General features: G+C 33.9%; 1 protein-coding gene across 1 annotated transcript; it reads right to left on the minus strand.

Annotated features, from left to right (window-relative positions):
* Positions 1–3,431: 3,431 nt before the first annotated feature.
* On the minus strand, positions 3,432–25,559 carry YIPF4 (Yip1 domain family member 4). The gene is made up of 6 exons (XM_073214602.1): positions 25,252–25,559; positions 14,578–14,731; positions 12,844–13,015; positions 10,369–10,446; positions 7,506–7,619; positions 3,432–4,507 (listed from the first exon to the last, which is right to left on the minus strand). Exons 1-6 carry the CDS (start codon positions 25,328–25,330, stop codon positions 4,370–4,372), a joined length of 735 nt encoding a protein of 244 aa, XP_073070703.1. The 5' UTR covers positions 25,331–25,559; the 3' UTR covers positions 3,432–4,369.
* Positions 25,560–25,858: the final 299 nt, after the last annotated feature.

Genomic DNA, 25,858 nt, shown 5'->3' on the forward strand with positions numbered 1-25,858 from the left:
TTATATACTTGAACCCAATATAAGGTTGTATATCAACTATAATTCAATTTCAAAAAAAATTAAAAAATAAATCTGTATTAGGCAGAAAATTTTCCTAAGCTCCATTTGGCAAATAAGATTGAATATGAGGGACTTAGCATGTAGACCCATCATCATGAACAAGAATATTTTTACTTACTGTTTCTGAGAAGAAATTATAATTATCATAAAGAGTAATTCTATATAACAATGATAAAACCTATGTGTTATTTCATTATCAAATGATACACATATATAAGTGATACTTTACATAGCAATTGATGAATTCCACAAAAGTGAGTAGGAACATTATAAAACTGAAAATATATAATTTCAAAAACTTATATTCAATGATAAGTGGTCATTATGAAAATAGTAGCAATCCACTTTTGTATTACCTTTTTCTCTTTATCACCAGATGACAAATTTCTTCCACAACCAGTCATTCTATATCATTTCATTTGATCCTTCACTTTGGTAAGCTTTCTTTGCTTGTTTAGCTTTTAATAAAAATTGTTTAGAGGCAACCATTATAGAAAAAAGTTTCTATTCTCACTAAACCTAATTTACTTATATTTCAAGTGTTAATTAAACGAAATTATTACATGTAGGAAAGCTTACTACCCCCACCAAGTATTAATAACCTTTATATGCTCCAATTACAAGTTAAATTCCACATATTTTATAAAAATTTTTTCATATTAACATTTAACTTAAAAATATCTCAGTGATAGCATTAGTATACCACTGTTCAGGAGGATGTAGAAGGATATTTTTCAAGCACTTGAAAACTGTAAATGAAATACCTTCGAAGTACAAACAACTTGCGGATATCTTGCTGAAAGGTAGAAAAGTTGAAAGTGGAGTTACTACTGATACAAAATGTAAAGTGGGAAATTATTTTACTACTGCCATCTTAATCATCCCTATGTTAAATTAACTCCCAAACTGCAACCTTGGCATATCAAAAGAATTTCAAATGAGAACTCTATCCCTAAGCTTTATGTTTAATAATATATGCCTTGTACAGGGAATATTCTCTAAAACATTTCTGTTCAGACTACTACATCCCATAAAGGCAAGGTAGGGTGTAAAATTTCTATCTGTTTGTTATAAAGAAAATGTATTCACAAGTGTAACTTCTTTCAGAAAAAGCATGATTTCAAGTGCAAAGATACAAGAATGTCAATCCTTTACTGATGCCAAAGTCACAGTTTGGGATCTATTTAAAAACATTCTTAAATACACAGACTACTGCCAGGAAATGATACAAATGAGGAATACAGCACTTGTAATTCAGCTTCTAAAAAGAAATTAAAACATAATACAAGGTAAGATATATTACAAGTTCAATTAAAGAAATCATTCATGAAAGAGGATAATCAAACACTATTATTTCCTGTTATCAGAGAATTGCTGAGGGTGATTTTTAGCCCTACTTACTTCAATGACTGACATGCAATTAATTTTTTTAAACCAAGCTTAAAATCCTGTGATATATCCTTTTCAACACTCCAAGACATCCTATAGTTCCCCATGTGTGTTTTTCTTCTTTGTTGTAAATAACAAAGCAATAAAGCCAACTTGTTCAACTACAAAAAGAAAAAAATTATATACAAGATATTTTAACAAAACTCAACAAATGTGTCACAATTCCCTAAAGCCTAAAACTGGCTAAAATATGCACTAATAAAGATGTAAAAGATAATAATGATAATCTTAAAATACTAAATTAGTTTGGCTGAATGCGAAATTCTCTATTAATTTGTGGAAGTATTATTTTATTTAATTTTATTACATTGGAATTTAAAAATACTGACTAAATTTTAAACAATATTTAAACATATATCTACCTCATATTTTAAGTCAATGCAAATTTTCACTATAACTCTGTATTAGTATTTGATATTTGGGTATTTTGGAAACAACACATTATTATATATAAAAATCTTATAGAAATAAGAAAGTTTAATAATGTTCATAAAACTTAAGTCTTCCTAAGCTGTTTTTTAATGTAAAGAAAATTATAAAGACTTTGATTTTTTTAATCAAAATTTTAATTATTTTACAATTCATTTGAAAAAGACGTTTGGTTCATAATTCTTTTCTTGAGGATTAATATTCACCAGGATTAGCAAAACTGATAATATTTACAACACAACTAAAAGAGGCTATCTGGTTAGTTCAATTCTTAAAATATTAATGAACTAATAATTAAGTTGGAAATTACAATTTAAAATCAGTATGACTTAGGAAATATTAAACACTGAAGGAGAGGACATTGTTATGGTCAGCTTACCATTATTAATTAGTTTTAGCAGTACTGGATCTTGTACTCACTTACAATTCATGTTTTCAAATTGACCATCTGTTCTAACTGGTTTGTTCATTAGAACATTAAGGTGTTGAATGGGTTAGAAACATTATAAATTTTATTTGTATATACCCTAAACATGGCAGCTCCCAAGATTAAATGGTATTATTTTTAAATACTTTTTTAGAACACAAATACCTAATTTTATCCAAATCATTAGGAACAGACATGATATATGAGTGAACTTCTCACTCCTCTTAAAGAAACGATAGCTTTAAAAAATTAAACCATTTTTTTATAGAGTTGGGCCTAAAATGCCCTGATAATTGTTTAGTAAAATTCTACCCCTTGGTACCAACCCCCAACCCTTTTGGAAATTTTTTGAGGATAAATATTCCAGGGTTAACATCAAATATAATAACCTGTTCTAACAAAATATTGACCTCCTGAAGTGTAATAAATGTTTATTCTACAGTTGCTGATTCTGTAGCTATAGATCCTTTCTCACTACTACATATTATTTTAGGTTCTAGAAGTTTATCCCTCTAATTTGTTTTTTCCTAAGCTTGTTTAAGAAATTCACATATGTAATTTTCCACATTATTCTGGCTCAAAGGTAGCTCCACATATTTCCTGCAGCTTAAAGTAAGTTTTTTCTTTCTTTTTTAGAAGGAGAGATGGGAAAAGGAAGAGGGATGGGCTTGGCAGCCTTGCTTATTCATAGACTTGCTTCAGTTACTGGATACTTCCTGATGAACAAGGTTGCTAAAGGAATACATACCAAGAGATGGCCACATTATATTGAGGACAGCAGCTAACTCTTCCAGCTGAGACCAAAAGGATAACACAAAAATTTGCTAATACTTATTAGGCATGTTACTTTATAGAAATAAATAAAATATTTACCTATTTTACAAAGTGAGATTAATTAAAAGTACATCTGGAGTCTATGACATTATTTGCAACAAAAATTTCACTACTTAAAATTTCTTAGTATTTCCCTTAGCAAATACTGTGCATTTGTTAAAGAATACCTGATACTTAAAATATGAAGTGAAAGAGGACGTGTTTCTAAAACAAAACACACAGCTGGGAAGCATTTTATTTTTTTCTACTTGATATAATATTGTTCAGGGCCACGAGATTTTAAAGGTCTCTTTCCAGCAGCCTTATGACTTAGGAGTACCACTTGAAAAGTTCTACTGATGCTATAAATATTACTGTTTTTCTACATATTGACAATATTAATGAATGCCATATCCATTATACCTCTTGCTCCTTTGGTCAGAAAGATAAACAGGAAGTTCAAATCAGATGTTTAGACATTCAAAAATGGTTTTTAAAAGCACACCCAAACAAACCAAATCTATACTAGCAACTGTTAAAATTAGTTTTAGTTGTTATTTTTAAGAATCCTTAACAAGGACATACCTGAATCATATATGAAATTCTAAAAATTATATACAATTTAAAAACAAATTTAAATTTATAAGTAAAAAGATTAATGGCCAAATTAAACTTTAAGCATCAGATTGACAATATCTCAATTTTTAGGCTATTCAGAAATATATTTCATGACTAATAAGAGTTATTTCATAAATATATAGGTATAAATATGTATCTACAAGATTTGTGATACAGGAGAAAACCCTTTAAAGAAAAAAAATTGCACTTTTAGATTATCAAGATGTTGTCATATTTTTCCTTCAAGTGAAATATAATTAACATTCCAGGTGCTTTTGGCACAAGTTTTTAGGTGAATATCAAAACAATTTTAAAAACACAATGCTTTTATATTTTATTCACTGGAATATGAAGAATCAAACAGAACTTAGAATTCTGACCGAAAAAATCCAGGTAACTGCAATTGCTTAATTAAATACAAAAAATATTGTTTTAAAAAGACCTGAAACCTGTCTTTACAACTGGAACACATAAAATTTTACAAGTAACAGGTTTTCTTCAGTCTTCTCATCAAAGATTCCCAGCCTACGTACATATGTAACATTGTCTCTTTCCATTCAAATACGACTTAGATCACACCCCAGTATATAAGGACAAAAAATAAATGTATAATAAAAAGATTGGATAAATCAGGAGAGGCTTTTTGGTCTTGAATTCTTCACCCACTAACAATGAAGCAGCACTGTAGGCAGCCCAAAACACACCAAACAGCTTAAAAAACAAACAAAAAAGACAAAAGGCGGCATATTAGCAAGTCAATTAACATGTTGATTATAGAGTAAAAATAACATTTACAGTATTTTTTTAAAACAAGCCTGAGAACCAATTGTGGTACACAGTTAAACTTACTAAGAATGTTTACAACTTATTAAGAATGTTCATCCTTGCTCTGCTCCCTTGTCTTCTACAAATGAAATTGTTCATTTATTACAAGCTTGTTTCATACTAAAAATCACCTGGGGTGCCTATTAAAAAGAGAATCCTGGGAATCACTCTAGTTCTGCAGAATTAGAATCTCTAAGGGAAGGGTCTTAGTCTTTTTCAATAAGTGTCCCTAGTGATTTAAGATAAGGAAGTTTTGGAAAAACTATTTTTGGGCCAAGTTGCTGCAAGAAATTTAACTACCAATGATCCTTACAAAGTAGAAATTTTTCCTTATATTCCTTCTTAGTAGGAAAACAGATTAGGTGAAAAATTTACACAATGTTTATTAAGTATCACAGCATTTCCCTAGGAATTCACAGAAGTACAGAGTTAAATAAAAAGAAGAAAAAAGCTTAACATTCGGTCAAGTTTAATTAAATAAAACATACTGTGGTTTTCTGGTTACACAGATACCTAATTTTAAAGTATATCCACTGGAAATTTACGTAATACTTATTGATGTAGTTATTGAAGGCATCTTACAAAATAAAATGAAAGGAAGAACTTCAAGGGTAGAAATCAGGGAGACTATACTAGAAACAGACTTGGCACACAGCAGGGTTTTCAATCTTGCATTACTGCCATTTGGGGGCTGGGTAATTGTGGGAAGCTGTTCTGTGCACTGTGGTATGTTTAGAAGTATTCCAAACCTCTACCCACTACATCCAAGTAACATGCCCCCAACCATGGTGACAGCCAAAAATGTCTTCAGACATTCCAAAATGTCCTTGGGGGGCAAAATCATCCTCACTTGAAAACGAGCATAGAGTTTAAATATTGGCAGACTGACTGAAAATGTATTGAAATGGTCCAAATCCTACTATGCTTTTTAAACTTAAAAAAAAAAACTACAAAATATTTTAAACCTAAATTAAAGGGAAATAGATGAAATAGAATTTTGATCAAATTGCATTTGTCTATCACGATTAAATTTTTTTATAAATAAGTGGTTAAACATTGGTAGGAGTTAGAGATTCAGTGTTAAAAAAGCTAGTCCTTGTTCATTAAATTTCATTCTAATGCCAGAGTTAAATGATGAGTTTTGCAACACATTTCTCAACCAACTTTGAACTGAAAGAAGAAACATAGCTCAATATACACAGATTAAGCCATTAGGGAAAAAATTCTGGCAAAGAAAAACCTGAGGCTTAACAATTTTATCCTAAATGTTTAATAATATATAAAGACTTTTCTATTTTATAGTTACACACTCATACTTTGCATAAATAATAATAAGGACCAATTTTCAGTTGAACTCAATGACTAAAAATGACCAAAGTATGCAGTTTTAGCAGTTTGGGAGTAGTCTCTGAAGTATTCAAACAGGCTTTAACCCAAGTAAAACAACACACAAGCAGGAAGTGATCCTGAATGATTCACTAAAGTGGTATGTTTACTAAAGCTAGATTATTAAATGCCAGTATGGGGCTAGCCTTCCACAATGCAAGACTGTTAAACTAAGTGCTAATAATAATGATGAAAAATTAAAGATTTTAGGGTAATGATGTTGAGGATGGAAAGATCATCTTGGTATCTAAAATGTTCCAACAGTTCAAATATACAAAGAAGCTCTCAAAATATTTTTTTATTATACCTGTAATAATAACAGGCACTGTACTAGGCATTATATATGCTTCTAAACTGTCATTAACATACATAAAAAGTAGTTATTAAGATTTCCATCTTGCACAGAAGGGTAAGACAGAAATCTCCCCAAGGCAGACATTAAATAAGGGGCAGAATCAGCATCTGAATTCAGAACAGAGTGGTTCCAAAATCTACACTCTTCTCAATACCCAATGGTTACATGTCACTATTAGCTTGTCATTACCCAATTCTCAAAGGAATTATTTATTTTATATTGAAATTAGTAATGAACTTTAAATAAAATCAGAAGTCATAAAAATTAAGTGGCTCTACTTAAAAACAAATACTTTAGTATGGGGGTAATATATGGCAGTTTTGAAAAGTAGTGGTCTTAAAAAGTTCTATTTTTTATAAAGAAAAAAAAACATAAAAACTACAGTCAGTATGTAATATATATACATACTAAAGCATTACCCAAAGTTCTTCAAAATTAATAAATGCCAAATTTTAAGTTACATAACTTATTAATACTTAATATCATAAGTAAATGTTTAAGATGGGTACATGTTAATGTAACAATATGGCACAAAGTAGTCCTGATCTCTGCAATATAGAAAAGCCAATTTATTAGAACCATGTTTACCATATTTGCTAAGGAAGTTACTATTCAAATAGGAATAAGTGGAATTTTAAATAAATTATCTCCCACAAAATTTAAGTCAGATGAACTCATAAGCATAGAGAAGAAAAATTCAACATTAAAAAATTCTGAATGTACACTACGTAAGAACTTGTTCACCATGTAAGAACTTGTTCGTTATGCTTCAGAAGATTGGAGACTGACGAGAATTAGGCTTGGGGTGGATTAATGATTGTACATTGAGCATTGAGTCCCCTATACAGAATTTTATTGTTGTTAACAACCATTTGATCAATAAATATGAGAGATGCCCTCTCAAAAAAAAAAAAAATTCTGAATGTAATATCCTGAGGCCTGATTTGCCCTTTATTCTTTATTCCCTGCTAAACATACGTTACAGGGATTAAAACAGGAAAATGAAAGAAATACAACTGGTAAAACCAATTAGTAAGGTCACTGTTCCAAAAAGCTACAGATGACAATATTCTTAGCCAAAGAACTAGTACATTTTTGTTACTGGAAAATAGTAAATGACTTTTTGTAATACATACTACTTACTTTTATAAGTGTAGAGACCACTTCAAATGACCCAACCACCAGAACTACAGGGGCTATTACAATGAGAGGAAGTAATGAATATCCTATAACTCCAAGAACTTGTCCATATGCAACCTGTGAATTTTCAAAATTTTAAATAAATATCATAGAAATCAAGATAGTTAATTTAATCACTACTGATCATGATATATTCTTTGTTGTACTTACATCAACATGAGAATTAAGAAGAAATCATGAAGTACCATAATCACTGCATTTCAAATTATCACAGTCTTCTATGTTCCTGGACAGACTCACCAACCACCATGGTTTCAATTACAATCAATTTTCTTATGATACCCAAACCAACACTTCTAGCCCCTCTCTCCCTTTTGAGCTTCAGACTTATATATCCAATAACTTTCAGAATATCTCTACAGTATACTTTGTCATTACTTCTCTTAAATTGTAGAAGGATTATATAAAGAGACCAAAGCCTCTTAATCAGATGAAAATTTCAAGATCTAGAAAAGCTAGATTGACAAATACAAACTTAGAAGGGAAGGGAGGTCAGACAATAGAGACTAAAGAGAAAAATATTTTTAGTGGCAGCATGGCAAACTCTGTAATAGCACTTCACATATTATAAAGATCAAATGCAGTGACAACCCTCTGAAGTAGGTAGTATTGTCACCATTATGAAGAAACTGATCATAGACAAAGCGTTTTGTTCAGGAAAAAAGCAAAGCTGGTAGGTGACAGAGTTCAAATTAAGATCTAGGTCTCTTAACTCCTGTATCAGCAGTCCTAAATAACCAAAATATTTAGTGATATCTATTTTCACATAAATATTATATGAGGTTTTCTGTAGGATATAAGAAATAATATGTGGACAAGTGTAATTTTATCTCTATTAGAATTATTTTATATTTCCATATGCAGAGTAAAAAAGTTTTATAGATAAACTTTATTCTGAATTTATTCAAGGGTTTTAAGTTAAGATGATGGGTTGAGCACATATGTCTAATATCATTCCCTCTTGAAACTCCACTAAAAGGGAAAGGAAGAAACTCCTTTCTATAAGAGGCATAAATAGAAGAAGAGAAGACAGCACAGCAGCAACGTTAGTTTGGAAGCTGGAAAGCAGGTCAACAAGACTGCTTCCCACCAAGTGTGAGAAAATGGATCCAAGTTTCTGCATTTAGTATTCAATGTTCATAGCATCAACATCCACATCATAACTCTGTCTGGCATTCCCTCTGCTTTATTCTCTCTTCAGAATTCCTAAACTTATAGTAATTCATGAAGTCTTATTTAATGAGGCAGTGGTTCTCCAGGTGTGACCCATAGAAACCTGGGACAGGGGAGGGTCCCAGAGACTCTTCTAGAAGACCAAAAGGTTGAAACTATTTTTCATAATAGCAAGAAAGCATTATTTGCCTTTTCCATTGGGTTGATATTGGTACTAATAGGGCAAAAGCACTGGTGAGTAAAATGTGCTGCTTAGCATGAATCAAGATGGCACAAACTGAACTAGTAGTTACAGTGTTTTTTTACTACCAGTCACAAAAAAAGAAGAGAAAAAAGCCAATTTAACTGAAGAATATCTTTAATGAAGCAGTTAAAATGATTAATTTTATTAAACCTCAACCTTTGAGTATGTCTTTTAAATAATCTGCATAACAAAATGGGAAGTACATAGAAAGCATATCTGCTGTATCCTGTTTCAATGGTTAGCCTAAGGAAGAGCTAACTGAGCAAAGAGAGATGTTTTTCCCATGGAATACCATTTTTAATTGAAAGAACAACTGAAAGACAAACTATGGTTATTTAGGGTTGGGTATCTGCAAGCATGTTCTTAAAAATGAATGAAGTGAGCATATTGTTTCAAGGAAAACAACTGACAGTATTTGGTGCAAATGATAAAACTGTTTCAAGCAAAAATTAGGCTTTGAAAACTTGCATCCATCTCTATAAGCTTGACAGTTTTCTAAAACAGACTTTTCTGATGAGATGGGTAATGTTATTAATGTAATCTTCAGATATTGTGTAATAAAACACATCAACATTTGGAAGATCTGCAAAAGTCAGTAAACCAATATTTTCCACATGACCATTCAAAGGTAGAAAAACCTATCCAAAGTGAGTATGAAAAGTTCATGGATAGGGTCTGAGATTCCTCACTGAAACAAACCTTTAAGAAACTATTACTTGTTGAATGTTGGTGAGAAGAATATCCACAATTATCTAAAAAGGTTATTAAAACACTCTTCCACTTATATATCTGTGAAGCCTTATATTTTTACATACTTTAAACCAGAGCAATATATCATAACAGATTGATGCAGAAAGCAGATATCAGAATCCGATTTCCACTAAGCCAGACATTAAAGCTACTTGCAAAAACGTAAAACAATGCCACTCTTCTCACTTTTTGTTTTGAAAAAGTTATTTTTCTTCAAAATATTATTTATGTTAAAATGTATCTGTTTTATTTATGAATAAACACTTAAAATTTTTATTTTAATTTCTGGCATGGTAAATATTGATAAATGTAACCTACATAAAGAAATTTCTTTGTGGACCTGAAATCAAGAAGTCTGAGAACTGCTATAATGGAGAGTATGTTGTATGCTTCCCTAAAAAGCTATAAAGTACTTATTTACAGAAAAGGGATGGCACCTTTTCTTTCCTATTCATTTCTTGTAAAATTTATTGAGTATGCACAATACTAATATGTTGATCACCCTAAAGGAAGCATAACTTAAAAGCATTTCTGAAACAAGAAACAGTTATGATGACTATAGTTACTGGTGGTATCTGTAGCATCAAAAATAAAGTTTACCATAAAAAACAAAGGCTGTTTTCAAAATTAACTACTTACTTCTCCACCAAGAACTCTGGCCAGTAAGAAAATTGTTAGTGAACCAAATATCCAAATGGTTATAATCCATGAGACCACCTTAAGGGAAACAAAAATTCATGCAATTAATATCTTTGTACCAAAGAAGCTTTGTACCAGTATCTCAATTCTCTACATAAAATAGTCTGGTTTACCCAATTTCAGGTCACAGATAGTTTGTTTCAGTTCCCAGGTGTCTTTCCAAAACTTGGTAAGAATAACATGTGTAATACAATTTTATATCCAAATCAAAAATTTAGCAATGATCAATTGCCTAAGGAAACCTCAGTATTTCAAGATTTATAATAAACTACTGCAAAAAGAGAAAAAAGTGTTTACTCCCAACTCCCTAGTTTATAGCATCCTGCAAGGAGAATTCATCCCTGAAAACACATTACCAATCTTCTCAGGAGGTCTTTAAAATTTACATTAATTACAAATTATGGAGTGTGGAAGATATTTCAGACAGTTTAAACTTCTGAGACTTGGTGCAATAATGATATATGCATATATTTTCAAGTTCTGTCTGCTTGGAGGGTCTAGAAATAATGGCATCCCAGTAGCAACATAAGCACATTTACTGCCCAGATCCTGGTTTCTAAATATCATTCCCCCAAAAAAGGAACTAGGATTGCTGTGAGAAATGACTGATTCCAGTGTTGAGGCAGGGAAAATAAAAGATGAGCCCAGAACACTTTGTAGAGTTAGAAGGAAAGGAAGTGCTCAAAAAAAAAAAAAGAGAGAATATGTGAAAAAGACACAGAAATTAACCTGAAGGAGCCCCCAATGGCTAAAACTGGAACAATCTGAGCAATAAATGATAGGACTGGATTATAGTCCAGAAAATAAATGTCCATAAATAAATAAATGAGTAAGTAATGGTGAAGAAGAGGTAGCTGTTCCATAGAGAACAGCAATTAATACATGCAGAAGGAAATGAGGAAAATAGAAAATCACCATTCAGAAAACAGTATAGTAATAATTGTTGCTTGTGAATTCCATCAAAAGATGCTAAAATTAGTGTGCTAAGATTTGATGAGAAACAGGATGTTTGCATTAGTTACAAAGTTATCTCCACAAGATATTTATTAACTAAAAAAGGAAAATAACAACTTCATAGTGGAGGAATTGGACAGACACCACCCCATCACCTAATCAAGTGATCAACATTACTAGCACCAGTATTAAGACATAAATATCATGTACTCCCTGATATTATACAAAGATGGGCACAATGTCACTTCTCTGGTATTCTTGCCAAAAAAGCACGACCCCAATCCAGTCATTAAGCAAAGCCAAATTGAGTAACATTCTACAAGGGTAGTAATCTTTTTAGCCTTAGAACCCAGTGTTCAAATGAATGATTATACAAAACAGATTTTAGAGATGTTTTAGAGGGAGAACTGGTGGTGGGTGGAAGACCACAGCACCCAGTCAACTATTTCCACGTCCTTACACTTCAAGAGAATACCTGATACAGATTACTGATCTAAGGTAAATATTAATAGGACTAATGTTAAGGATCTTGCTAAAGGGAGATTATTCTGGATTATCTGGAATAGTATTAAATGCAGTCACAACTGTCCCTAAAAAATGAGACAGAGGAAGATTTGGGTACAGTAGAGAATATGACAATGTGACCATGGAAACAGAGTTTGCAGTGATGCAGCCAGAAGCCAAGGAGTGCTGGCAGCCTCTAGACATCAGAAGAGGCAAGAACAGATGCTGCTCGGCAGCCTCCAGAGAACCAGCCCTGCTGATATTTTGATTTTAGCTCTTTCACACTTACTTTGAATTTCTGACCTCCAAAACTATAAAAGAATAAATCTGCATTGTTTTTAAGTCACTAAATTTGTGGAAACTTGATTCGCTACTGCAGCAACTGGAAACGAATTAATTTCCAAATCACTGTGTGGTAAAGAGTTATTTTTTACTCCATGAAAGCCTTACACTGGGGATGAAGGAATGGTTGTGTATGTTGTGTTCTGATGATAAAGATAAAGCCCCTGTGTGCAGGATAAAGTATTATATAAAAACAAATACTAATGGAATCCTGGTCATCATTTATTAAAATGTTTATTTAAAAAACAGAACTAAAAATGAGTAAGAAATACAAATATAATTATGAATACTATATTTAAAACTCTTTATCCTGAGAGGACATCAGAAAGGGCATAGGCAGTCCTTTTGGTCACATCTGAAGCAGGCCCATCCATTTACCCAGTTGCCATACAAAAACTAATACTTTCTGTGTGAATGATGATATGGAGAAGTTTGGAAAGCATCAACCTAAGGCACTCCCCACTTACTTAATTAAGAACAGTTCTAGGGACAAACAAGTGAGAAATAATAGGTAAAGATAAAGCATTTTCCAAATATAGTACTACAGTTTATATTTAGCTATTTTTTTAAGACTCTTAAAGTATTTAGAATTTGTATAAAGTAAGATGTACTTACCCTAAATTGTCCATATAATGATATCATGGAAAAGAAAAGAACAACAGCCAGAGGACCCCAAAAGTCAGGATTGTCTCTCACCACTTGTCTATTAAAACCAAGCGATGGCATTGGCATCAAAACACATCGGATTTTATAGTAAATATCCTTTAGATCGATATCCAATTCCTCCCTATGATTTTAAAATAAAAATTCTTAAAAGTCACACACTTATGAATAATGAAGACAGTTAAAATAAAATTTAAGAAAAGATTAAATATGATGATGAAGTCTCCACAGGTTAACAAAACATTTGCATTTCTGGTCCCATATTTTCAAGGTATACATTTTCAACATTTCAACATCTCTAAAGTTGGGACTCATCTCACAATCACTGGTGTCTTAGAATTGCTGTCAGCCTGAAATGAAGCCAAGTGCTTCCAAGGTCTGCCTTTCCTTATGCCAGTCTCCTGAAGGTACTACTAATTTGAGAGAACTTTATATAAAATTCTCTGCTTGAGACTTTTTTAGACTATGCTGATAATTCAGACTGCAATCCTATATGACAACTGGTATGGGGTTTACAGTCTCAGAGGAAATTTTTCTTCCAGTAGCCCACCCAGTGTCAAATTGAAACATGCAAACTTCCATCCAGTCTCTTTTTGCATGGTAGATTGTTTCTCATTTATCCTTGAGAAATAACCCTTCGATGTCCTACCTTTATGCTGTCTTAGATACTTTTTCTTTCTTATTGATAAATGTAACATAACTGCATGTTATAATCCACAGAGTCATAGATTTGATGAAATATGGTATATTAACATTAAAAAACAGAATGTTTCACAGCAACAGACTCACAGACTCCAAGAAGGGAGTTGAGGTTACCAAAGGGAAAGGGGGTGGAAAGGGCGGGTGGGGAGGGAGGGAGAAGGGAATAAAGGGGTATTATGATCAGCACACATAATGTAGGGGGGCCATGGAGAAGGCAGTACAGCACAGAGAAGACAAGTAGTGACTCTATAGCATCTTACTACGCTGATAAACACTACGCAATGAGGTATGTGGGGGAGACGAGACCTGATAATATGGGTGAATGCAGTTACCACAATGTTGCTCATGTGAAACCTTCATAAGATTGTATATCAATGATACCTTAATAAAAAAAAAACAGGATGTTTTAGCACTTGATCTACCAATAATTACTACAGAGAATAACTTGGTTTTGCCCCAATTTTACAAAATTAGATTCTTCTTTGCAAAATTGTTAACTTCTTTCATGTCCCAAATGATACGCAATCACTTAAAAGTTTTCAAGTATTATGAAGAAAGTAAAAGGCTGCCTATAGTCCTCCCAGTGGCGGCTCTAGAATTTCTATACAGGAGAGATTTTGTAGTCGTCTTTTTGGAAGTCTTAATTTGTTTTAAACTGTCCCACAGTAAGCACCCAAGCACCCTACATTTTACTTTGACTGCATGTTTACTTGAGACAGCTATAGACCCAGAGAAGTCCTAACAGTCTAGAATGTGTTTATATGATATAAGATTATGATTCTTTCAGTTTTTGCTATTCAATAGGTTAAAAATACTCTATTATTTCAGTTTTTTTAATTACTAGTAAAACTGAAAATAGCTAAAACTTTTGACCAAAAAGGTTAAGATTTTTCCATACTTTAAATAAATAATATAAAACAATATAATCATCCCATAGACTAGCTCTAAAAAAAAAGAAAAATACATTTTACTATTTTTACATACAAGAGTGGCTTGTTATCTTCAGGGTCATCATCTTCAACTTCCAAAAGCCAGCCATATCCTCTTTGTCTCAGAAAAGTAGTAGCTGTAGATTCTTTGATAAAATCTCCACCAAGGTTTAATTTGACATCAGGAGATGTTATTGAACCACTGAGATCTTAGGAGAAAAGAGGATAAAACTATAAACTAAGGAACAGTGTGTGAATCTTAACCAACATAAGCATATATTCAACTAACATCACTGTCATTTGAAGATCTCTATGAATATTTGCTAATAAATACAATCTTATATTTGATACCTTACAAGAAAATGAAAGATGAGAGAGGTGAAGACATATGAATAGTTTCACAGCTAATTAGCTAGGTTGCTACCAGATCTAGATTTATAATAGTAACTTTACAATTTAAATAGAAGATATGTACAAAATATATTCCATGAAATTATTTTGGATTCCCTTATTATATACATTATGTGCTTCAGAATAAAGTGATTATATAAATTATTTTTAAAGGCATCACGTATGTATATATACAAACCATTGAAAATAATTTATTTACTAAAGGAAAACTAGATCATTTTTCTCTACTTTTTCAAGTATTTATTCATACATTCTTTCATTTAAATTACCAAATTTCTATGCTATATGCTTCATACATTAATGCTTATTCTGGATAAGTCTGAGTTCCCTGCTATTTCAGAAAAGTCTTTTCTATATATAATTATATCAATCATCTTTAGTTTGGGCAAAATAAAGGTTTTTTTTTTTAGGTCAGCTCTAGAAAAAGAGGTTAAGAAATTCAGTTATCTACATTACAAAACAAAGTCCATTCATGGTCTGCTCAGTGACTGAGAGGTTATTCAGATAATCACAATAGTACAAATGCCACATTTGCTGGTCAAAAAAAAACTGAGAATAAGGGACTTGTTTGAGGTCATACAGGAATTAAGAAAAAGAAAACACATTTCTAAAACCAGACAATAGGAACCAGTGAACAACCATCAATGTTAACTAGAAGCCACATGTCTGAAGTGGTACTTTAGAAAACAGTTCTGGCTAATGGCTCTCCTTTCCTGGAGATCAGATACAGCATAAAAAAAAAAAGAGTTTAATTTGCACATTACTCTAAATTCCAGGATAGTTTTTGAGAAATGCCATTAAAATTTTGGCTTAAACTTCAATCTATGAATGGCTCAATTATTAATTGCACCTTACTATGGTGTGACAACTCCTGCAATTAATTATTTATAGTAAAGTTTGCATTCTGAAGCTAAGTCCTAGCTTAGCTACTAATGAATACAGCAAATCATTAATGTCTTCTGTTCCCCAGTTTCCTATTTCAAAGTTCTTTCCAGGTTTAACAGTATATGATTCTAAAAAGTTTTTATAAGGCAGTTTATTCATCTAGAGATAAAATACACAAGGACTTTTGAGTTCACTCTCTTTCCCTATTTAAAGTTTAAAAATAGTCCCTGTAGGGGGGCATGAAGGAAGTATACAGAGAAGACAAGCAGTGACTCTATAGAATCTTACTATGCTGATGGACAGTGACTGTAATGGGGTATGTGGTGGGGACTTGATAATAGAGGGCATATAATAACCACAGTGTTGCTCATGTGAAACCTGAGCATAAGATTGTATATCAATAATACCTTAATAAAAATAATCATAATAATCATAAAAAAATCACTATGCTGTATACTTGAGCTACTATAATATTGTGTCAACTATATTTCAATTTAAAAAAGCTTAAAGTAGAAAAAAATTGTCCCTGTAGATGCTGTCATAGAATCTTGTGATTAAAAGTCTCTCAAAATTACTTTCTTTGTCTTAATCCAATTTGAAAATGAAAGAGTTCAAATTGAACAAAAATTCCATTTCCAATAGGTACAAACAGTGCTTTCTTTAATAAGAGCAAGATTTAGATCAGGAAGTCATTAGTACAGCAGTGATATTAAAGGTTTTGGAATTATGAAACAGGAAAGGACCTTAACAACTGTTTCTTGGCCTCTACTAAGGGCTGTACTTGAAGTTCTTAATCTAAACCAAAAAAAAGGATATATAAATTATAGTACTAAGGAACACTATGATAAAGAATTGTATATGTTTAGCAGTTTGTCATAGCATGGATGTCAGAACCTCAAAAAAGGTATCTTTAGCTTGTTATATTGTAGCACTTCCATCTCATGCAAAGTAGGAAAAAATCATAGACATATGTAGGAATGTTAGCAAGAACAGTTTGGCACATTCCCCAGTGCTCCCAAGACACAATTAGATGTGGGTACGAAAAAGCAGCAGAGAAGTCTAAAAAATTGATGGTTAGCCTACCATGTTAGCAAGTTAATAAGTAAAGAATAATGTCAGGAAAAAAAGGAAAGAGTAAAAATCACTCCAAGAGCACAGCTGGTTTTAAGTTAAATCAGCCTAAGAACCAGCCAGTTTGGTTGTCAACTCTAGCATAAATATCCGGAATTATATTATAAAACACTAATTTTTAATTAATTCTTTCCTATGACATTATTTATAACATTCTTCATTCTAAGTAAAAAACAATGTAGAGATAATAACAAATATAATTGGATTTAAAAGGAATAGTCTTCTGAAAAAAATCTACTGTAAAAGGAAACCTTAAAAATGTTTCCACTGCTTTTTGAGCTTCGAGTGAAGAATATCCATAAGTTTCAAGTTTAATTGAAAGCCGCCTGGAAAAATTGCAGAACAAAATTTAACAGTAATTCTCCCTCCCTTTCAATTCAAGTATATTACTGAATATATACTCAGGTATCCTTCCCCTGAATCTTCTACTTAGCCTGCGAACTCCACTTTGAGATGAGGAAGAACTCAGTGGAGTCTGACAATACACTCAGGATGAGATTTACTGATCTGCCCCTAAACAACTCCTAGATTTCTGTGAAGAAAATTATCCTGCAATGAACAATGAACATTTTGTTGGCACTCATCAACTTCTTAAATATGTGAAGAAGCTTTTTCTTATTTAACAAGCAATAAGAGCAAAGACAAAAATCATCTCATTTCATTTGAAAATGAAATCCACATGTCCTTAAGTCTAAGCCACAACTGAGCATTTGTGTGACAAAAAGAAAACAAGCACAAGTTTCACACTAAAGGGAAAAATTCCACTGTTCCATTTTAGTTATAAAAACATTTCAATGCACATATAGGCCCATGAAAGAGCTCAAGAAACCAATACAAGTAGAATGATTTTATAATTTTTAGACCTATACTGGAGCTTGATCATGTTACTCCATAAAAGCCTTGTATAAAAATTTATTTGTTATTCCTGTTGTTTTGATTTATGGTTTAGTAGCCTTATTATTTAATATTGTCAGTAAAATTTCATATTGTACATTATACAATGAAAATTAGTTAAATCTCCTGTGCCTACCTTTAGAAAAACTAAATCCCATTTTTGTATAAACCAGTTAACAGAAAATCTCTTTTGTCTGCCTTATGAATCTTTTAACTTTTTTTTCTGAAATAATTATACATTCACAGGAGTTACAAAAACAGAACAAAGAAGTTACATATACTCTTTATGCAGTTTCCTCCTATGGGTACCATCATATATAACTAACAAGACTAGTTAGTATAGTATATGTTGTATATACACACAATAGTATACATTGACAATGCTGTATTATTCAGATCTTACCAGTTTTCCAGCAGTTTTTTGTATGTGTGTACAGTTCTATGCAATTTTATCACATTTATAGGTTTGTGTAATGCCTTATGAGTTTAACATTTATGAAAACAAAGAAATAGATTCATTTTTTTTTAAAAAAGGTAAACCTTGCTTAACTACCTGTTTTATTCCTCCCAAGAAAGATTGGCTTAAAAGTCACTTGCAATTTTTAAATAGAGAAGAAAAGCTATTCTTGCACCAATTATGCATCATTTATCATACTCCTTAGCATACTATATAGAAGATATCTGTGATCATAGATATATGGATATAATTTTTTTTAATTAAGTAGGAAAATTCTAAAAGTAAACTGAAGATTCCTCATCTATACTACTAGCTTGTACTGGAAATGATATCCTTTCTGGAAAAGTAATTTCCCACAAAGAGTAAGCTAAATGTTTGGCCACCTTAACAGATTAACAGAAAGTATCACTTACTCAAAAGAACATTGACAATAATTATTGATTATATTTACAGTTTACTGATCACAGTAATGTACTATGAATTACAGATATTGTCATTTTTATATAAGAGTATCTTAGTCTATTTGGGCTGCTATAACAAAATAACATAGTCTAGGTGGCTTATAAACAATAGAAATTTATTTCTCACAGTTTTGGAGGCTGGAAGCCCAAGATCAGAGGGTCAGCATGAACAGATAAGGGCCCCTTTCCAGCTTGCTGACTTTGTGTATCCTCACATGGCAAAAGGAAGTAGGGAGCTCTGTGTAGTCTTTTTTTTATAAGAGCAGTAATCCCACTTATGAGGACTCCACCTTCATGACCCAAGTACTTCCCAAAGTGCCTCACTCTCCCAAATAACTCACACTGGGCTTTAGTATTTCAACATATGAATTTGGGGGTGGGGGGATATGAATATTTAGATTACGACAGGGTTAAGAAAATTGAGGAAGGATGAGCTCGAAAGCAATATATTGGAACCCAGTTATCTTTTGTAGACTTATGTAATAAATTGTCAGTTTAATGTTTTCTTGAAGTATATCAAAAGCATCTAAAACTCAATATTCCAAAACAGAATTCTTGATATTGAAAGTCTTTCTTATTTCAGTAAATGGTACCACTATCCACCAGCATTATAAACAGGCAGCTTAATTATCCTTGACAGTTTCTTTCATTCTTATGCTCCCTGCTCCATCCAACCCACCACTAAATTCTATTACTTACACCCATAAATATTTTTTGAACCTGTCCACTTTTCTCATTTCTATCACCAGTGCAAACTACCACCCCCTGCCTGCATGACTATAATGGTCTCCTAACTGCTGTCTCCCTAATCATACTTGTCTCCTTCCAATCCATTCTAACTATAGCCAGGACAATCTTAAAAATGCAAATCTTTCACTCTTGCGTTTAAAATCCTTCAGTGTCCTCCCTCTGCTTTTTCAGCTCAAGTCCAACAATCTCTACACACCCTTCCTACTTCTTCAATTTTCTACCCCTTTCCCATCTGGACCCTACACTCTAGCAATCTCAAGACTCTTCAATTTTTTTAATGAAACAGGACCCCTTTTACCTCAAGGACTTTGTACCAGACTGTATCTTCTAACTTCAGATAATTTAAATGCCAATCTTCAGTTCTCAGATATACTTGCTTAAGGAAATTTTCCCTGACCTCTCAGACTAGACTAGGTTCCTTTCATAGTCTCCTGGATTTTGTCTCCACAGCATTCATCACTGATAATAATATGTTTTGATGTGATTGGTTAATGTTCCTAAGTTCTATGATGGCAGGAACTAAGTGTTCTGTTGTATTTTGTTCTGAACATATACCTGCATTACTTATCATAGTGCCTGGCCAATAGCAGGCAACAACAAACATGTTCTGGTTGAATGAATGAATTAAGGGAAGGGCAAATAACTTCACAGAGCTTAACTCAAGAAATGATATTAAAGGGCTTTTAATAAAGCAAACATAAAATTAACTCTATTTTGGAAACAATCTGAGCTGCATTAAAGAGGACTGATATGAGAGGGGAGAGATTTGAGCAGGAAGTATAGTCAGGAGGCTGCAGTAAGGAATACAGAAGAGAAACAGTAAGGACTCAAACTAAGGTAATGTCAGTAGAGATGGAAGAATAGATTAATTATATAGCTATTCTGGAGCTATTCTGAAATTATTCAAAAACTAACTGAATATGAGAAATTGAGGGGAAGACTAGAGACAAGTTTCTGGCCTTTGGAGGAACTATATCACAAATATTAAGTCATTTTCGTTTTACTACTTTCTTCATTTTTCATGTTGACCAATTAACCCACCAATAAATATTTATGGATTATTAATTGTTTTAATGCCCTGACGATAATATAAAGAAGAGATACTTTGGGGAGTTTAAAATCTAATCGCTAGTACATTCCAACAATGGAATATTATTCAGCCAGAAAGATTCATGCTGCAGAATGGACAAACCTTGAAGACTTGCTGAGCAAAAGAAGCCAGGCACAAAACGTCACATATTATAGTACGTTATGCTGGTATGTTGTTATATGAAATGTCCAGAACAGGTGAACCTATAGAGACAGAAAGTAGTTTAGTGGCTGCTAGGGGCCAGGAGGCATGGCGGGGAATGGAAAACGACTGAAAATGGGTACAGAGCTTCTTTTTGGAGTAATGAAAATGTTCTAGGATTAGATAGTGGTGATGGCTATACAACTTTATGAATAATCTAAAAGCCCTTCTAAAGCCTGTATGCTTTAAAGGGTAAAGTTTATCATACATGAATTACATCTCAATAAAAAAAGCGGTAAGATGTGATACAAACCCCTATTAGTACTGAAAACTCATTCTTCTGTAGACAAAGAACAATGCATATCGCCAAGTTATCATTTGGGCCATAGCAGTAAAGAGGTCTAAGCTATCAGAGAGGTGGTCAGGAAGGATATATGAAGGTAAACTTCAAATTTACCAATGAGGGATAGCTGAATGAACAGAGGAATGAGAAATCATTCCAAGTAAAAGCAATGGCAGGAACAAAAAGGCATGGAAGCCCAAGGCTTATGATAGGCATGGAGACCATCTCCAAAAGTTGTGGAAGAGAGGTTAGGGACAAATTGTTAGAAGCGTAAATATCAGGTGAGGGGGAGAGGGGAAGTATTTTATAGGCAGGTATTTCTTTATGCATGTTCTGTGGAATCTGGATCCTATGAGATACTCTCCATGAAAGGCTTTTGATGTTCACTAAATTTGGAAAACCCTACATACTACAACCCCACTTTGAGTTTCAGAACTAATACTGGTTGGCCTATTAAAGGTTCTGAGAATTCTGCATTAAGGAAACTGATTTAACTTAGCTTACTAACTAACACATGATTTACCAAACTTAACGTTGTCATGGAACTATTTCTAATTGGGAAACACTACTTAAGACTTCTGTAGCTGAGAGGAAGGAAGTGAAGTTCTAAAAGAGTGGTACGGATACCTGGGTGCTGAGGAAATAGTAAATAACAGAGATAATTTAACAGTGAAAATAAGGAAAAGGGGAAGTAGTAGATTTAGTTAAAAATTCTACTAATTAGGAGTTGACCTGTGAGTGACAGTAGAGATGGAAGGAACAGAGGAGAAATAAAAAATGCTAGAGAAAAATAGAGAAGAGAAAGGAAAATTCAAAGGAGGCAGGGAGATATGGAAATAAAAGCACTAGTAATGGCTTATCTTAAAAAGGAATAAAGCAAGTTTTCCTTTAAGATTTGGAGGAAAGATGAATATTTCAATACAGATACAAAGATATTTAGAGGTACGTAAATATGAGCATGGGAAAATGGCTACTGGATGGCTTAGATTATCTTTCTTCCTTAGTTATCTCTGCCCATGCCCTTTCCAAGTACTTGCTGAATTTCTGTTGAATTAATGTTAGCTTTAGTTCTAGCAGCAAAATACCTTTATCTTAAAAAGTATCATGTAGTTATTTATTCATCAAACATTTATTGAGTTCCTGCTATGTGCCAGCTTCCATGCTAGGCAGTGGGTATGATACTGGGAGGCAGAAAAGCACTGCTTCTAACACCAAGGAGCTCATGGTATAAATCAGCATTGTTTTAGGTTTGTGAAGACTGAGAAGTGTAAGATACAGGGATTGCCTCCACCAATTATTGGACTTGTACAGTTCTTAAGTGAATGCTCTTCCCACTTTTCAATATAAAGAATTCCTTCCTACTTATCCTTCAAATATCCCCCATCTGTCTCTGAAGACTTCCTTGATCCCTTACTGCACAGTTAACCACTTCCTCTTTGAACCATATTTTTTACAGCGTTTATTATGTACAATGAAATTTCTTTTATCTCTTTATTAGACAGTTTCTCGGTGTCAGAGACTTCCTCATATTCAGTCCCTCACGTGCAGTCCCTTGCACACGGAGGAACTCCCTCCATCCTACATATACAAAACATTACCTATCCTGTAAAGTTGGGCAAAATACCACCTCCACTAAACTGTCACTGATCTTCCAGCTAGAAAAAATTTCTTCCTCTTCTGATCTCTCACAACATTCTATATCAGTGCTTCTCAAGCTTTAATTTGCATATGAATCACCTAAGGATCCTATTAAAAGACAAATTATGATGAAGGCAGATTCTGTATTTCTAACTGCCCAGGTAATGCCAATGCTGCTTATGTGTGGACATAAAGCAGGTAAAGAATTACTTATTTGTCTGATAGAAAATAAAGTCAAAGGACTGCCATTAAGACACTCGTACTACAATTTACATATATATATATATGTAATAGTATTATTCTATTCTTGCATTTATACACACATGCATTTCATTACTGCTTTTGGATGCAGTTTTACATCATAGACTTGAATATTCAGCCTGGATTTTACTATTCATTTGTTAATTCATTTAATGTCTTATTTACCCATAGTTCTCATTCTTTTAACTTGTACTTATGGACCATGCTTTTATACACATCATCCTAAATAATTCTCAACTACTCTTAAGTGTGGTTTTCATTTTACAGGTGACAAAATAGAAGCCTATAGAAGCTATGTAATTTGCCCAATATCACAGTTATTTACTGAGAGATGGGATTTTAACTGAAGTTTTCTGACAGAATAATATAACCTAACCTATTGACTCCATATATTAAAACAAGAAACCCGGATTAGTAAAATCCCTAAAGTTTATACAAACTTCTCCATATAGCCTCCCAGGATATATCCAAGGGTATACAGAAGAGGATAGCTATAGGTCTAATAATATCTTCATGTGTATCACATTGTACTGCATAAATGTACAGGGTATTTTAACCAAACGACTTGTTTGCTCTTTGTAAGAATCCCGCTGAGCTTTATTACTCCCATATTTTATAATAAAACTGAGGCTCTAGACTGAGATGTCTATAGCTAAGTATAATTTTTTTTCAAAACGAGCAGTAAGTTTGGTCAATGTAAGATATAACCGGTGTACAAAGTCTAATAAAAGTAAAATTTGAAAACGACTAGCACAGAAAGATTCTGGTTACAAAGAGTCTGGTAAGGGACAGAGAAGAGGAAAACAAATTTTCCTGTGCAAATTTTCTGGAGAGATAAATATCTCCAGCACAACTGCTTCCTCAAAACGGTACAAGGAAATCTGCAGAAGCTATTGGGAGCACCTAGCTGGATTACAAGAAGTTTCAAATATGCCTGGGCCCCCTTCTCTGAATACTGAGGTTCAAACACTACAAAACAGAAGGAAAAGTGGGACGTAGGCAAGATATCAGATTCCATGAAAACACAAACTCCACAACGGAAGTTAGTATTTGCAGAGCCGAATCTAATCCCAGAAAAAAGTTATCTATTGACAAGTAACAGGAACACAGGTGCCCTTCCTCGTTTTCATTCTTTGCCACCCACCCTAGCCAATCCAACCCTCCCTGTTCTGAAACAGACTCATTTCAAAAACAAAATGTTAAGTGTTGTAAATGTTGGCGAGGATATGGAGAAAGGGGAACCCTCCTACACTGCTGGTGGGAATGTAAACTAGTTCAACCATTGTGGAAAGCAGTATGGAGGTTCCACAAAAAACTAAAAATTGAAATACCATTTGACCCAGGAATTCCACTCCTAGGAATTTACCCTAAGAATGCAGCAGCCCAGTTTGAAAAAGACAGATGCACTCCTATGTTTATCCCAGCACTATTTACAATAGCCAAGAAATGGAAGCAACCTAAGTGTCCTTCAGTAGATGAATGGATAAAGAAGATGTGGTACATATACACAATGGAATATTATTCAGCCATAAGAAGAACACAAATCCTACTATTTGCAACAACATGGATGGAGCTAGAGGGTATTATGCTCAGTGAAATAAGCCAGGCAGAGAAAGACAAGTATTAAATGATTTCACTTATCTGTGGAGTATAAGAACAAAGAAAAAACTGAAGGAACAAAACAGCAGCAGACCCACAGAACCCAAGAATGGACTAACAGTTACCAAAGGGAAAGGGACGGGGGAGGGTGGGTGGGAAGGGAGGGATAAGGGGGAAAATGGGGCTTTACGATTAGCACACATAATATGGGGTGGGGGGACACGGGAAAGGCATATATACAAAGAAGACAAGTAATGATTCTATAGCATCTTACTACGCTGATGGACAGTGACTGTAGGGGGGCGGACTTGATAATGGGGGGAGTCTAATAACCATAATGTTGTTCAAGAATTGTACATTAATGATATCAACGAATAAAAATAAAAAAAAAATGTTAAGTGATGTGTGTAGGTCCATCTCTGGTAGGTAAGTCACCCAGGAAAACGTGCCACCAGACGGTGCGGACAAAGCCAGAAGCTGAGTGACCTGGAAAACGCACCACCAGTCCTCCCTCGGCCTCTCGGGCCTCTCGGAAGGCCGGGCAGGGACTGAGTCACAGGCACCTTCCCACCCGTCCCCACCGGCCACAGCCGCCCCAGCACCACAGAGACGCCGCCGCGTCCAGCCCGGCGTCCGCGGTGACGGGCCTTCCTGGGGCTCAGTCTCACCTTCCGCGTCAGCTGAGGAGACAAAGGTGAAGTCTCCGTTGGTGGGAGAATACGCCGGGGGCGGGCCGGGAGGCTGCATCTCGCGGCCCCTCCGAGCCGGCGACAGACGCGGCGGCTGCGGCTGTACCCAGGCCTCGCGGCGCCAACCCGCACACGCGCCTCACGGTGCGGCCCGCGACTCGGGAAGCGCAGGCTGGCAGCGAGGCCGGAGAGCGGCTGTCCCCAGAGACGGCCCCAGCGAAGTCCTCTCGGTGGCGACAGCCCAAACACCACGACGCCCGAGCCCTGACAGGACCAAAACAGTGACAGCACCGCTTGGATTGGCTCTTTGTAATGTGCTCCCCCATTGGCTCCCCGAGAGAGGTTTTGATTGGGTCTCCTTGTTGCAGATACCGGAAGTTTCCGCAAGATGGGAAGTTAATTTCTAATTCGTGCAGTTCATTTGCGTCCTCTCTTTTGTCTCTTCTTTTTACCTTTAAGACTCATCTCTTTATGGCTTTTCTTTGCCTGTGTCCAACGTATCTTGTTAACTGATTAGGTTAAGGAATTTTGGAAGTAGGAATGTTTCTTGGGGTTATTCCTGGCCTAAGGATTCCAAGATTCCGTA

The sequence above is a fragment of the Manis javanica genome, chromosome 1 (assembly GCF_040802235.1).
Source record: "Manis javanica isolate MJ-LG chromosome 1, MJ_LKY, whole genome shotgun sequence".
Classification (NCBI taxonomy): domain Eukaryota; kingdom Metazoa; phylum Chordata; class Mammalia; order Pholidota; family Manidae; genus Manis; species Manis javanica.

What these genes read in the sequence shown, in the direction of transcription:
- YIPF4 (XM_073214602.1), bottom strand. Translation starts at nt 25,330, where the DNA reads ATGCAGCCTCCCGGCCCGCCCCCGGCGTATTCTCCCACCAACGGAGAC. An exon ending in CTCCTCAGCTGACGCGGAAG is followed by an intron (nt 14,732 to 25,251) that starts GTGAGACTGAGC and finishes TTTTCTCCTAAG; the next exon opens with ATCTCAGTGGTTCAATAACA. An exon ending in CCAGAGTTCTTGGTGGAGAA is followed by an intron (nt 7,620 to 10,368) that starts GTAAGTAGTTAA and finishes GAAAATTCACAG; the next exon opens with GTTGCATATGGACAAGTTCT.